Here is a 16,959-nt window from a genome sequence, read left to right on the forward strand (position 1 = left end):
AAACACTTTTAAAGATATATATGAAACTACAAATGCAAAATGTTTGCTTTATTGTAATGAAGATATGGAACATTTGGTCTGAAACAATCTAATGGCATCTTATAGGGGTAAGTGCCCCTGAAATGTCCAATTATAAGGTTAATTCATAATTACTTCAACTTGGTTCATAATAAAGCTATATGACCTTTTACAAAAGGTTGGATGACATATGACCTTGAAAAATGACAACCGGAAGTGACCTTGAGAAAACCGGAAGTAGCCATTTTTGCACTTTCTTCATGGAAAAGTACTTGGAATCCATATATTTTGTAATTTTAATACATTAACTTATCACTGAAGACTAGAAATGACTTTCGATAAACCGGAAGTGGCCAATTATCTCCTGGTTTACAAGCAAAATGTATATAGAAACTATATATTTTTGGAATCAGTGTGAAAGAAACTATTATATGAGACCGGAAATGACATTTACTTCATTGGAAGTAACTTATTATCTCCCTTATTTCACTCAGAAGTATATAGAAACCACTTATTTATCACATCAGTATGGAAAAACTGATGATAAGATGCCAATTTTAACTTTGAGTAAACACGAACTAGCTTCTTTTCAATGAATATTAAATTTGCTGTGGAAAGACCTTCAATTGTTCTCTGAACAATTGGTTTTTTATTATTTCTGTATTTTTTGCTTTTCATCGAACACATATAGTTCTCGGAGTAATGGCTAAATAAATACAGTGAAATTTGCTAAAAAGGACGTTGCATATCAATAACTCCGAAATGGGTTGTAATTTTTTGAACATGTCAAGGTGTAGATCATGACCTGTTGATCGTCTGCTTGTAGCTAAACTATATAAGCCAAACCGTTCCGCTTTTAATAGAGACGGAAGTCGTTTATGTTGACGAATTTAATTTATATTATAAACTAAATATTCATAGAAACATTTACGCAAGGTGTTTTTAAAATCTTTTTAGCGATTTCATAGTGGGTTTTTTCTTCAATGCTGACGGTAACAACAGATGACGGACGCCTACATATAGTGATACTAAAAAGAATAAACATGTGATATCTCCTTAAAGGAGTAACGACGGTGTCTCAAGAAAAATGGTATAAATTAGTTTAACTTCTTTAAATTTTTTTAGTAGATACGGCATCTAAGGCCTTGCCTGCTCGACCCATCAAACGAGAATAAAGCCCATATCAACCCTCTCAACGTAGCAATCAGGTATTATTGTATACCCATTTTTGTCAATCAGATTAGGGCAGGTTACGATAACTGACAATTTCGAGACCTCTGTCGCACTCAGGTATTTCTTTATCAGGAAGTATTCATTGAAATGAAATTGCAATAACTACGAGGTTGAAATATTATTTCTTATGTATGAAATTATTCTTTTGAGAGAACAGAATAATAGTGTACGCAATATAGTGTTTCATGTAGTGGTCTAGTGGTACATTTTATAATACTAGTAACGATTGCATAAACATGATAAATAGATAACAGACAAGTTAAGCATTCAAAATGTTATACAGTTTTACAAAACTATATATCTTTTCATTTGTATATATATAATTGCCAATTGTAAAGATATTCTTATATAATCAACAACACTGGACAACAAATCTATAGGTTGCACTTTGTAAATACAGCTGTTTCTCAAACCACGCCTCTTTTGGGGAGATATTTAATATTCATAGGTATGTTAATTTGTTAACGTACTGGTTCCCATTGATGATCTCTGTGTTTCATCTCATAGAGACATCACTTGGGAATGTAACCAGTATAGATAAACATGGTAGCGGCTAAATTTTAATTCTTAGGAGGTCCAAAAATGGAGGTAAGGGTAGTATAGAATTTTAGTATAAGTTTAAACTCTTAGAAGTTCAGGGCATATAAATGTTGAAAATATGCCGCACAGCCCTATATTTTGACCTTTGAATAAAATAGTAGTGCATATAAACTTTCCGTTCTGGGAACTTCATAGTAAAAGTGTCACAGTTTTAGCCGCAAAGGGAGTTCCTATGGGAAATTGCATTGTCTGTATTTACAGAATTGCAACCTATAGAGGGTTAAAAAATAGAACATACAGAATTTCACAAAATCTGGTTTATCTCAGAGATTTTAAAGAATTTAACTCAAATATGAAGTTTTATAAATATTTCATGAAGATTGAGAAAATCCTGGGCCTTAACTATGATGACTCAGCATAAATTCACGGTTTACAGTATGCATGGTTTACTTAAAGCCCTGAATTCAAAATAAATTCATAATATATGCCTATTTGTAATTTAAATTGTTTAGAAGTGCTTATATTTACTCTTCGCAGTAATTGCAACTCATTGATCCTTCCTAAATATTTCTGGTGGGGTGTTTTTGTCCTGGCGATAACCCAAAAGTAAGCCGTAACTTCTAAATATGCTTTTTTGTGACTGCGGCATAAAAAAGTACAAGCTAGAATTACAAAAAGACCTCAGTAAAACTTACAAATGTGTGTTCTATCCTAAATATGTAGTAAATATTTCACATTGCTAGAAACAGGGGAAAAAATTAGGAAATGTGAGGCCCAGGGGCAAAAAAACAGAGGAAAATGCCTACCCCTGAGTCATAAAACAGACAATTTAACTTGTAAATGCTATGATTTTTTTATTTTAAAGGTCTTTTATAAAGTAAACAATAAATGTGCTCGGAAGTTATGCAAAAATCAGATGTAAGCAGTCATTTTAATCAAACTTTTAGTGAATTTATGCACCAGACTGATATCTTCATAAATTCAACTTTTGCAAATATGCCTTTGTTTAAACACTTCTAGGACATATATTAACTAACTTATGTTAGATATATGGTTAGGGATGATACTGTTGTGACAAGAATTCTAAACTGACCATTTGAGGCAGAAATTGTGAACTTTCATTGACAAATAGGCATACAGTAAGATGTGGACTGGAGACACAGGCAGGATTGGATACTTTGTATAATCTTGAATGTTGGAATGCTTAACTACTAAACAAATCATTTATAGTATTCTAAAATCCTTTCAATTTGTTATCAGAATAGTTTCAAACAGGTTTTAGACAGTTCATGTCAGAAAACATGCACATAGGGTAAGCTGGCAATAATTAGAGTCTTGTTTTCAAAATCTTTAAAAAATTGAAACAGGGGTAGGGGTATAAAATGTACTGTAAAAGGAGACTTAGAGTATATGCAGTGATTTCTTTAAGGCTATAATTCTGATAAATAAGTATTGTTGTGAGAAAAAGTGTTTTTAGAGAGTTTTCTATTTGAATAAATGTTTGTATAGGTTGCACTTTGTAAATACAGCTGTTTCTCAAACCACGCCTCTTTTGGGGAGATATTTAATATTCATAGGTATGTTAATTTGTTAACGTACTGGTTCCCATTGATGATCTCTGTGTTTCATCTCATAGAGACATCACTTGGGAATGTAACCAGTATAGATAAACATGGTAGCGGCTAAATTTTAATTCTTAGGAGGTCAAAAAATGGAGGTAAGGGTAGTATAGAATTTTAGTATAAGTTTAAACTCTTAGAAGTTCAGGGCATATAAATGTTGAAAATATGCCGCACAGCCCTATATTTTGACCTTTGAATAAAATAGTAGTGCATATAAACTTTCCGTTCTGGGATAATATTTTTCACGAAACTTCATAGTAAAAGTGTCAGTTTTAGCCGCAAAGGGAGTTCCTATGGGAAATTGCATTGTCTGTATTCACAGAATTGCAACCTTTAGAGGAGTATGATTTATAGCTTTGGAAATGAGTCAAGCTGTTTAAAATTAATACGATTTTTTATAACATAAATTAGATTATTGCTTATATTATGACTGGTTTGGCAATGGAAGTAAAAGTGAAATTAAGTATTTTTCAATAACAAATTTAAATAAGAAGGATTTTTATCAGCAGTTCAAACGATATCCTTAATAAAGTTTTGCTGTTTACAAGGAAATTATTGAGCTACGGATTCTAGTCGTTTACAGACGCTTACATTTTTTAAAAAATACGGAAAACCTTTCGAATTTATAGAACATCATGCAGGACTTCGTGAATTGCATTTGGTGTCTTATAGCACGTGCATTTAAAATCTACTTCAGTATTGTATGGACTTGAAGAAATAAAAGCTACCAAGGGATTAAAATTTTAAATATCTGAATAGCTGAGTGATCGAACATTCAAACCATTAACAGATACAAAAAGTGCAGTAAATAGACATATGATGCATGCAGTTGTGCATTATAAAAATGTTCTAATTCTCCAACCTTGAAAACAATAAAAATAGAGGGACAGCATATATAAACTAGTGTTATTTTATAGCGTATGGATAAGAGCAAAACGCATTAAATTCGGAAAATTAGTTAAAAACGAATTAAAGAATATCCTAAACAATCGAACAACAAAACATGATATATGCAAGGGGAATCCTAAATATCAGTACAATCACCCTTTAAGAATAAAGTACCTTATATTTCAGCATCACTTAGTCCAATTCCTGCACCTTTTGATTCCTGCAGTAAGGATGTGATGTCAAATTTGCCTTTATTTTTCATTTTTCATCTTGCGTGCAAATATCGGTTTACTCGCAACCTTCCTAATGCGTACAAATTTTTAATGAGAAAGTACGGAATGTAATATTGATCAAGATGCAATATGTTTTACGAATAGGAAGTGTTCTACCATTTAGGTATATAGTCATAAAAGAAAAAATTTCGCAAATATTGCATTTATATTTTACAAAAACATCTACACGGAAAATGTAATAGTATTTTTGGACGGACTTGCCAATAGTATTGGACAGTACAACATACCATATCAACTACCAACAACCATTTCTTCAAGGACGTGCACTCAGAGAAAATGAATACATTACAAGGTCAAAACTGCCAAAATATAATGTCAAAGCGATTTTATGAAATAAAGCGAAGTTGTAAAATATTAAGGAAAAATGTGTGAATTGTGATCTTAGAAAAAGCTATAAAGTGTCAAATGTGATTGCAGAAACAGACAATAAAAGAAGAAACCATGACTTGGTAGGAGACTGTAGGAAAATGATTAGTTTGGTTATGCATCGTCATAGCACAAGTTACGTTACTATTGTATTTTGAAATTAGCTATTAGTAAAATTGCAATAGTTTAAACGAGGTCTAGCAACTGACGTCAGATATTCAATATCTTCAATGAATTCATTTATTAAATGTCTAGCAATATGTTAATGATGCTTTTCCATTGTTGAAGATAATATGGTAACAACTAAAAGTTGTTTGTTAACTTTGGTTGTTAATTTCCATTCCATAGATATTTGTCCACACCCGTCCTTTAAGATATTATACAAAATGACATAATAATGCTTATTACATGCAAAAATACTCTAATCTATCAAATACTAAGTATTACAAAAGTAATGAAATCAAACTGCATAGGACATAACCATGACCGATAGAAAGGAACAATTTCAAACACTTATTCGATGACATTGATGACGTCTTCGTGTTTTCGGAAAAAAATTGATGCAAAATAAAGGCAACAGTGGTATACCGCTATTCGAAATTCATAAATCGATTGAGAAAAGAACAAATATGGGTTACAAACTTAAACTGAGGGAAACACGTCAAATATAAGAGGAGAACAACGACACAACAGAAACACAACACTAAAATGCAACACACACAGAAACGAACTATAATATAACAATGGCCATTTTCCTGACTTGGTACAGGACATTTTAAGAAAAAATGGTGGGTTGAACCTAGTGTTGTGGCTAGCCAAACCTCCTGCTTTTATGGCAATGTTAAATATAACATTAAAATGACAAGATTACATGACAGGACTACAATACAAAAAAAATGGGATAACATACAGGACAGAGACACACACAAATAAAAGCTATCAAAAGGTACCAGGCTTATAATGGTATACGCCAGACGCGCGTTTCGTCTACATAAGACCCATCAGTGACGCTCAGATCAAAAACGTTCGCAAGCCAAAACAAGTACAAAGTTGATGAGCATTGAGGACCAAAAGTTCCAAAACGTTGTGCCAATTACGGCTAAGGTTATATGCCTGGGATAAGAAAATCCTTAGTATTTAGAATAATTCATACTTTTGCAAACAGTAAATTTATAAAAATGACTATAATAGATATACATGTTAACACCGAAGTGGTGACTAACTACAGAATAAAAACGAATACGTAAAACAACCTAAATCAGCACATAAAAAAAGCACAGCCGAACAACGTATTATATGTTAGCCGAAGAGATCGACGCACAATGTGACGTCACATACAAATTTCTATCCAAAAAATAGGATAGAGTTAAAGATTTGGTTTGTAATACTGATATAACATGTATTAAAAACAATGAAAATTACAATACTTATTAATATACAATTGTGGTAGTAATTAGATAATTATTTGTATTATCAAGCTATGTCGGTATTTCTTCTAAATCAAACTGTAAACCAAATACATCGTATAAATTTAGTTGACCCAAACTAAAATCTTATAAATGATCTGGGTGTTTAATTATATATACCGTAGCACACGAATAGAACAGAAAAAAATAAGACTTACAACTACAAACGATAAGACATTTGACAAAATCCGATGAGAATAACAAATATAACATCAAAACTAAATACATGGATTTTGGATAGAAAAATACCGTGACACGTCTTATAGCAATGCGAATTAACACTCAGCAAAACAGTCACAACCGGGAATAAGTCACGTTCGGTATTTAAAAGATCAGACGACGTAATGGCAAACCACAATCTAACACGTGGTAAAAATGTCCTTTGTTAGTTTGGACAAAGACACATCGTATGAATTAACCAATTCGTGATGGTGTCCATTAAATCTACGGATTGTCATTTTTAATCTGTCCTCCTCATAACTTTGTTGGAGCAGTTTCTGCGTTAGGAGCACACTCCTGTATATGAAGTCCATACAGTGTGAACATGCACGATCATAACGTATCAACTGAGATATGTAAACACCATACGAAGGGGCAGCGGGCATGTTACTGCTAAGAAATGGGAAATTGGTAATTGGGAAGTTCCCGTTTATCATAGATTTTCGTGTGAAATCGTCCATCTGTGTCAATATTGAGGAAAAGATCAAGGTATGAAGCAGTCCTTCTAGTATCAGTAGTATCCTTAATTTCAAGTTCACTGGGATATATGAGATGTAAGTATTTGCTGAAATATGGGTTATCAATGATAGGACATCATCAATATATCTGAAAGTAAAATTAAAGAATTTCCCAAGGTGCTTTTTTATTTTTGTCTTTTAGAAGGTTCTGAATGAATTCTGCTTCATACGAGTACAAAAAAAATCGGCCAGTAGAGGTGCACAATTAGTAACCATTGGAATACCGACTGTCTGTTTAAATATCAATCCTCCAAACTCAACAAACATATTGTCGATCAAAAAGTCCAGCATTTTGATAATATTATCTTCAGTATATTTTCTGGCAGATTCAGTTTGGTTCTGCACAAAATATGAATTATTGTAACCCAAAACAAGAAATTTGTATCTACGATTCCCATTTTTATAGAAAAAGCTCAAGCACAATTCCTGAAAAGAATTCAGAAAGGCTGCTATCTGGGATTCGTTATTACTAACGACCAAAAACTCTTGTAAAGCCTATAACTACGCAATATTTCATGTATCCGCTTTCATTAACTACACTTAACCATAAACATCAAGAAGAGAGTACATTGTTCATGAGATAATGTGTATAGTATTGTATGGCACTTATATGAATTTAAACATTGCAATACAAAATATAAAGTCGTCTTATGTGTCCTACAAATATGCATAACGATTAACAATAAGACAATTATCTACAAATAGTCTCACGGCTATCAAAAATAAAGTCACTGAAAATAAATTTGATAAAAACCAGTAACAAATTGCATATATAAACGTGTAAGGTCCTCGAAAAAAAAACAGTACACAGACAGTGATATTTCATTTAGCCACATACCTAACAATACACATTAAACGTTATGTAAGGATACCGTATTTTGTATCACACACTTTCCGATTTTTTCTTTAATAAGAATATTTAACGCGCATTGTTGTTCACTATAAGTAGTTCATCATTTTTTTGATCATAATCAATCATCGTTGGTCTTTCAATGGCATATACGCTTTCTAGTACCATCATGGCTGGTGAATGGAGTGACTGCTTCATAAAAATTTTGACTACATGCAGCATACACGTTATCGTCCGTGCGTGGTGATAGTCCTGAAGGGTTACTTTGACCTTTGAGATAATATGTAGATCGTAAGAAAATATAAAATGCAATTATACGAGCTTTAGATATAGAGGAAAACGAGCTTTTCATGTTTCTTAGCGATTACAAATAAATGTAAATGACTTAAAATTCATATAATGACACATAATACATATCGTGCGGATTTACTTTCATAAGAAACGCTCAAACCCAAACAGATGCATGCCATGGAAGTAAAACATTTAGAAACGTTAGAAGCTATGTGTGAACATTTGTGAAACTATTCTTTTTACAAAGAAATATGGCATTTGAAAATGTTGTGGTATCAAAATGTCAACAAAAACAATGTATGATCATGTATAGCGATGGATTACATTTGATTTTAAGGGCACAAGTAAAATTGTTCCAAAATTTTAAACGATTGTATCTATACCCCGTTCACACGACAAATCAGAATCCGATTTGACAACAATATAGGTTTAAGGATTAAATGTGTTTTTATGAATCTGGAGTCAAACTATTTGAGCTGAATAATTTGAAATCCGATTTAAATTAACATCCGATATGTGTGTAGAATAAAAAGACGTTTGAAAACAGTCATTTTCTGATCAAGAACATATCAGTGCGGATCCATTTTGATTACTGTTTTCTGCGCTAGAAAATCACGTGCTTGCATGAAAACTCATTTCACTAGAATGTGGCATTAAATCTAGAATGACAAGTATACATTACAGAGCCACATGTAAACGCAAACTGGTATTCAATTCTGATATGATAAATCAAGACATACATCGGATTTCATAATATCGGATTTGAATCTAGCATGCTTGTGAACAGGGTATCAGGAACAATGTTTAAGTTTCACTAGTTCAATGTTTACCCTCTGAGGGACACAGAGGAGAAATTGGGTTTACCCGTTTGACCCTGGAGTTCAACGAAATACTTAAATTAACTATTAACACACAGTAAAATAGAGCGATACTATCATTATTTGGCATAACAAACTTTCCTCCTTTTCCTGAATATGAATATGGAATGTGCAGCGTTATTCACTACCAAAAGTTCATCGTTTTCATGGTAGTAGTCTATACTCCAAGGTCGGTCAATGCCATCTGATCTCCCTAATACTACGCTGGAATGTGAGTGAATAGACGGTTTCACAAAAATGGTGTCATTGTTATGACATGCAACAAATAAATTATTGTCTCTGTCGGTCGTCAGCCCTGTCGGATTATTTACACCGATAAAATTGTATATAAATCTTTTATTGTTTCTTAGATTGTAAACATGAATGCTTTCATCTTTCATTTTAGCAGAATAAAGATTTCCCTTGTTATCGATATGAAAGTACAATTCCCCTTTAATATCAATATTGTGTTTGACTATTTTTCCAGAACTGTTAATATAAGTCAACCCTTTATTTCCGCAGTTAGCTATTAGATTGTTTTCATAAAAGACTAATCCTTCGCAATAATCATAAACAAGAATGGTATTTAGGATCTGCCATCTATCTGTGTCTATCACGCACACTTTTTGCTTACACATAAGAGTTAGACCTACGCAATTGTCATCTATAATAGCTATGCATTGTGGTACACCAATAAGCTTAATTTGACCCCTTTTCTGGCCATTTCTGCGGTAGATCATACACCTAGGATTTGACTTTTCAACAATAGCTATGTCGTCTTTGTTCGGCATCCATTTTGCATCATTAATAGAAATATTTTTATTGTTTTTCTCAACAAAAAACGATTTCATAAGATAGAATTCGAATAATGAACCATCTGCAGTAGAAGCCTTGCACGAGATATGCGTTGTGTGTGTAACAGGGAATGACGACGAACATGTAACAGCTGATGTATGTGGCAATTCTACTGGCAAAGTAGTAGTACATGTCATAGGCACCGAAGATTTAGTACCTTCAACGGAAGAAGTTAATGGTAATTCTAAGACTGACGGATAAAATTCAAAATAAGAATCTTTTGAGTGGTTTGGTTCTAGTTCAATTATAGAGGAACCCGATTCTAATCCATCTTCAATTTTATCTCCCTGATATTTTAACATACCGCTGTCTTTCCCCTGAAAAGTGCGTAGGATGCGCTCTACAGTTATACTATCACTAGTCTTTTCGTACGACAGTTTGTAATTAGCGATACCTTGTAGACTGCAAACTGGATAGGTCTCATCACTTTCGGGATACCCATCTTCCATGTGTTTCAGACGTATAATTTTTAAATATTTTTGCCCTAAAGACATATCAGATTGTTTTGTATTTACTATAATTTTGTGTTGGTTCGTCACATATTTTTGTCTGGCAGTGAGACTTGTTATTCTTTTGTTTATTTCCCTTGTTTCATTTCCGTATTCTTTGTTTATTTCTTGCTCGATGACATTTTGCAATAAATCTAGATGTTTATTAATGGCAGATCTTGTATTCTTTAGCTCTTCAATACAACTATCTTTGATAATTTCTAAACCTTTAAGATTTGACCTCTCATTATCTACAACTTTAGTTAGACGGCTTTTGCGTTCTTCGATTCCCAATAAGAGGTCTACTATGGTAGTTGCCAGTTTGGTGTCGTCCGCTACGTCATCAACTTTCTCAACGTCGCAACAATCTATATGGTATTGTCTTTTACAAAGAATGCAGCAAGGCTTTTTGTGTTTAATACAAAAATATTCTAAAGATTTATCGTGATGTTCATCACACATAGCCCACATGTTTTTTCCGACATCAACAACTTCATTCTCTGTACCAGAAGATGGTTCTTCTACGGCGAGTGGCGGCAATTTTGACACGTTGTGATATCTGCTAACTTTGAATGACATGTGTAGTGATTTACAGCTATTACATAGCGCTTCCTCACATTCGTCGCACCACAATTCTGCAGATGCATATTGACCCTGTTCACGACATGGTTGACACTGCATTATCTGAAACAAAACTAAATTAATGATAATCAGGAGCATTCATTTTTACACTGATCCATGTCAGTTTACTGTTTCAGAACGAATTAGTTCTTAACTATTCACAGATGTCGTTCGTTTCAAAATTCATGTCTGTAATAAATAGATTTAAAGATCTTTTTTCAGAAAATAAGAAGTGGGAAAGCAATCTAGGGACTTTTGAACCTGTTTTATCTATTCATGTTGCCCCAAAATGAATACATATATTCATGCAATAGAACATGACTTTTAACATAAAAATTTCTACATAAAGCCATCAGATTTCTTATTTAATAGCTCACTCACTGTATGGTGTGGGTTTTGCTCATTGCAATAGATCATGGGGTAGCCTATAACTGCTTACAGCCACGTCATTTGAACTCTGACGATTGTTTTCTCATTGGCAATCATACTTTGTATTCTTATTTTTATACTAAGAATGCCTGTTGCTTACATTTTTTCTTGTGGTTTAGTTCAAGTTCAACTTTCTGTTTTCGTGAGTTTTCTTATTTTTTTGTAAATAGTTGGCCAGTCGTGTTCCCATGTCAAGTTAATATAACTCTTTGTGGTTTTTCTGGTTTTTGTCATGGTGGTAGTTCTTAAAACAAATGTCTAAGAGAGGTTGGTATTGCAGTTTTCGATGGTGTCATAAATCCTTTACTCTATAGTTTGCTTGCGTTTTATGTTTCATAATCTCAAATTCTCCAGTGGTATTCCGTAGAGCGTTCTCACTCCACTCTTCTGATTGTAAACGGTGTTTTTAATAAGAAAAAGGGGTAGCGAATAGTTGTTTGACTGAGGCATCTGCTTTCCATCAAAACCAAGTGTTGTTTGCATTGTTGTATCCAGCATCAATGAACAAACTTTTTTGTCGAGATGTACAAATGTTGCTGTATTAATGGATTATTTTGTTATTATTTTCACTCTGATGATACCTCCGGTTATAGACTGAAAATGCCCATGAGTGTCATCAGCCTATAAGCGTAGTACTTAGGTACTGACTTGAAAAGATATATATTGTTTTTATGAAATTTGCAGTAATAAAATGATTTAAAACTTATGAAATCTTTTGAAATAAAAGAATGTTTTTCCATCACGCATAGCGTTAAACATGTTAAAAAGACATTGTTTCTCTAAATATGCATTTGGTGAAATAAAATTGGCTTCCCTTTTTCAGTCCCTTTATGTCTTACATATCATAATGTATCTATGCATTTCTATATCCTCGGTTTTCAAATCTTAAGGCATGAGCTTACAATTTGAAGGTAAATATAGAAAAGTGCTTCGAAAACACGAAATTTATGAAGCTTTTTTTAATAAACGAATACCATCTTGGTTTGGTTGATTATTATCATGATATATCTGTATCACAGATAGAAGTACTAGTAGATATATTTGATTTGTTGGGCCCAATATCGTCCTCGTTTTTCTCGTCGATGACATCAAAGACTGCACATTATTACTAGATTTATGCTTGTCAGATGTTTTTTTTTCAATTTTGAAGTTAGATTGAAAAGGCACATTGGAAAAAATAACATTTATCTGTATATTGTTTTAAGATTCAATTTGTTAAGCGTCATAGAAAAGAACGAAACCAACAATTATCATAAATGAATTTTATTTTTACAAATAAACAAATGAGAAACTTACAATCATTATGATTTCAAAATCCTAATTATGTATACTGTATATATAGATTTTGATTCAAGTACTTCCGAATTAAGTTAAAGTCGAAGTTTGTCCAATGAATAAAGTTAATTTCAAAGTTCAAAGCTTTATAAATCCAAAAGTTATAAGTTAACAAACAGGATGTTTACATATGATGTATTTTACCAATAACAAATAAAGATAGTTTTTCTCATTTGCTTAAAACACAAAATGTAAATGACTGTATCTAGTCCACAAATTAATAATTAAAAACCGAAATGGGTTACAGTGTACCTTACCTTGTAATTTTTAATTATTTAGTGATAGGGGTAGTCAACGATTTTGCCATTGTTGATCAATAAAAAGGTTTTTTCTTCAATTTTCAATATTCCTTTTGTTTATCCCAAATAACAATATATCAAGGAACTTGTTTTTTCATGTACAGTTTTCTTTCTGTACCATAACAAAAGTATAGTATGATTAAAAATTTACCATACCTTTAATTTCAATAGCAAACAAATATTTGTAAACCACGAATTTACCCTTAGCTTTGTTGATTGAATTGTTAAAAATAGCAGTAACAATATCAGATATGTGTTTAAAAGTTTAAGGTTTATGACCCCTTCTGTAGCCATGTGAATTACGAAATTTCAAAACTGCAATAGTATCAAAACAGCAAAAATAATGAATAATAGCGACGGGCCATTCTGTACATATACCAAAGGGAAACTACGTGCAAAACATTATTATTTATTTTTATATGCATTTAATGGAAAATATGGATTTTGTGGCAAATAAAACCAGGATTTTTGTAGAAAATCCACAGACTTTAATACAGAGATTTTCGTTATAAAATTTTAAACATAGATTACTCACTTGTTTGTCCATTATATGCTAGCGTTTATATTTTACAAAAAGTCCTAAATAACCTTTACATTCCCCAAAACCTCGTGCTGATTCATTAAAGTCGAGCGCACCCTAGAAGGTGTACTTGAATTGGTCCATTTTTATATTTGTTTTAACCAAAATCCTAATTTATAAACGTATTTTAAGGAAATCATTGCTAGCACTGCATGCAATAATTCTCTATCTATCAAGCACCGAGTTTTCAAGTATTAGAGTACAAGGGGAAAGGGTGTGGATTTTCTATAAAATGTCCATATGTTTAGCATTGAATCAACACAAGGGTACATAATCCTTAAAGCTAAATCTTTTCATTTACGCCAAGGACAAGAAATGAGTCATATTTTCAAATTTGTATCATAAAAAGCGTGTTTTTTTAGGTACAGCATTATTGATTGATTGATTTGCGATTGTCTTACGACGCATCAGCGCAAAATGGCTATACCGCGGCAAAACGTACAGGAGTAGTCATAGCTCCTGTACGTTCGCTGTGTCTTGACAAAATGGTGTAATACGTTTCACATTATCGAAAATTATATTAAAAAAAATAATACGCGAGTACTAAATGTCTCACCTACTTATGCCTTTCGAAAAGGGAAACTATATTATAATTTTAAAATGAACCCCAAACCAGTCGCAAATAAGATAATATTGTTAAATTTTTCCACATTCAGATTGAGATTACTTTAGACTTATGACAAACAAATCTTGTTGTCACCTGATGTTTTATAATATTTTTTCAGGAAGTAAAGTTTTTTATCGATATCGCACTAAAAAGGGAAATTTACAAACCATTTAGGATTTATCTCGACAGAAGGAAACAAAGAAATTATGTCTTCCTGACCGATCCCATGAAAATTTGTTATAATTACCTTATAGCATAAAAACCTAATGGTTTTGAAGTAATAAAAAACAAAGCGTTTACGCAATATGACAAAATAGATATAATGTTACCCAGTTTCAATTTCGTTTCTGCAATTCTAAAGATAGCTTTATAGATCAACTATTTCAACAGTGTACTCGCTATTTTTAACAGAAATAAAGTTGACATTTCGAAATGTGCATCTGGTGCATAAAAATTAGAACCACTGGGTCGCTACCTCTGGTGGTGGACTGTTAATCCCCGGGGGGTATCAACAGCCAAGTAGCAAAGACTTCGGTAATTACATGAAAATTACGGATATTGTGTTATTAAAACTTGCGTGCCCTGATCTTTTGCCCTGCTTTATCAATAAAATGTGCACTATTTGTTTTATAAGCTCTTTATCCTGTTAATACTTATTTGATTTTAAGTAGACATAAAAAAAACACAAAAGAAAAACCAAAGACTATTTATGAAATAGAAGTTACTAGCCACTTGTTATCAACATAAACTTTTATTAAACAAAGGGCACAATGAACAGCTCAATGCCATTTTTATTTGAATTTTTTAAGTTGCTCTTATTTGACCGAGTACCATAATGGGTTATCACAGAGTAGCTAACCTGTCGACAAAATTTATACTCTGGAGTCAAAAGTCGGTAATATGAAAATAGTCTATCGATAAATATTATTCACTTACAAAAAATAAGTATATAGTTATTAATTCAACAGTACCTGCATTCGTTTATTATATAATAAAACAATGTGTCTTATTGCAGCATCTTTATTCATGAGTAAATATGTATGCGACATCATTTATGTATCAATGTTTATATAGAATAAAATTCATGCAAAAATATGTGTTAAATCAACACAGGTGTTTTGACTCTGATACCGTGCCATACAGTTAACACGGTTCAAGTGTTATGCATAAATTTATATTTCTTCCGCCTAATGTTTTTGATAGATAAATTGATCTATATCATTGATGCATTAAGGTAATAATAATAACAATGTCTGCTTGGTCAGGAATAAATAATGCAACTCGTTGCACTTAGCTTAGAGTGGAATTTTCGTAAATAATGAGAACGAATGTTTATCACTTTTCCACTGAAATTCTGTCATTTACAGTGATTGATCAAGTAACGCTTGAACTAAATGGTTTAATTCTAAACTGTCTAACAAAATAAACAAAATATGTACATAAACTCACGTTTTACTGGAAGCTTGATGATAAAATGCCTGTCCTGTTGGGAACTTAGCTCTCCGTTTTAGACTTTTCGTAGTCATAGTTGCAGACTATAAACAGAATGTCATATACGACAGCCCATGAACGGCCATGATTTGAAAACAATTTTATTTGACATTCTATTTCCATATACGACTTTCGCATTTAGTTCAATCTATCGGCCATCGATTTATATTCAATTCAATTGATAAAATCAACAACAGTAACCGTTATCTACATGATATTTTTCATTAAATAATCAAGAACTTTCTAAATGTATTGCCTAATTTTACACAAAGGAACGTTTATTAGATAAATCAACTACAAACGGTAGTAACTGTCCTTTCCTAGATTAAAATACTACAGTTTAACATGAGACGATGTTTGTTTCGACGGTGATTTGGCCGCATCTTGCGGTGTTTATATATCCCAACTCGGTTGCTATGTCCGTGTCTGTAGTGACGTTGCTGAGCTAATGAAGACAATATTTGTATATATGGTAAATTATTAAGGTAGATTCATGGTATACCGCCATCTTGGATTGTACAATCGCAGTACACAATCGGTCTAGTTATTTGCCCAAATCTGCAAATTAGGAGACATATTTGCAATTTATTTGTCACACTGTTTATTCATTTAAAGAAAACTTGGTGATTTATTGTATTATTCAAAATATTCCAACAAATATTAAATTTTGTGTTTTGGAATCATTTTTTTCAACTAAGCCATTTAAGGGGAGATAACTCTTTTAGTAAAAAATTACACTGGCTTGATAGGGAAATTTTTAATTTTTACTTTTAGCAAGAAAACAAGTTCGGTGACACCATTTTTTCTTTTTATTTTCTTAAAACATGTTATAAAACCTATCTTCTCACAATTTATTTCAAAATTCTATCTCATAGATTTCTTTTTATGCATACAAATGAGTTTTTTCATGAACAATCTAACCAGATTTAGGCAAGTTTCAACGACTCATAGCTTGAAAAATAGCACGGTGACCCATACTTTTTATTATATTTTTGAAAAAAGCATAGTAAAATCTTCATTTTGGCAAAGTATAAGAAAATTCTATCTCAAAAAATATATACCGATGATCTACCTTAAGTCAGGGACTTCGAAA

The 16,959-nt window shown here is 32.2% G+C and overlaps 1 protein-coding gene across 1 annotated transcript; it reads right to left on the reverse strand.

Moving 5' to 3' along the window:
• Window positions 1–6,142: 6,142 nt before the first annotated feature.
• LOC127714744 (uncharacterized) lies at window positions 6,143–15,910 on the reverse strand. The gene is made up of 2 exons (XM_052220794.1): window positions 15,825–15,910; window positions 6,143–11,188 (listed from the first exon to the last, which is right to left on the reverse strand). Exon 2 carries the CDS (start codon window positions 11,183–11,185, stop codon window positions 9,242–9,244), a length of 1,944 nt encoding a protein of 647 aa, XP_052076754.1. The 5' UTR covers window positions 11,186–11,188; window positions 15,825–15,910; the 3' UTR covers window positions 6,143–9,241.
• Between the last annotated feature and the right edge of the window lie 1,049 nt (window positions 15,911–16,959).

Source organism: Mytilus californianus, unplaced genomic scaffold (genome assembly GCF_021869535.1).
Source record: "Mytilus californianus isolate M0D057914Y unplaced genomic scaffold, xbMytCali1.0.p SCAF_9, whole genome shotgun sequence".
NCBI lineage: Eukaryota > Metazoa > Mollusca > Bivalvia > Mytilida > Mytilidae > Mytilus > Mytilus californianus.

Excerpts from the sequence above, each read along its gene's own strand:
- LOC127714744 (XM_052220794.1), bottom strand. The coding sequence starts at position 11,185 with ATGCAGTGTCAACCATGTCGTGAACAGGGTCAATATGCATCTGCAGAA.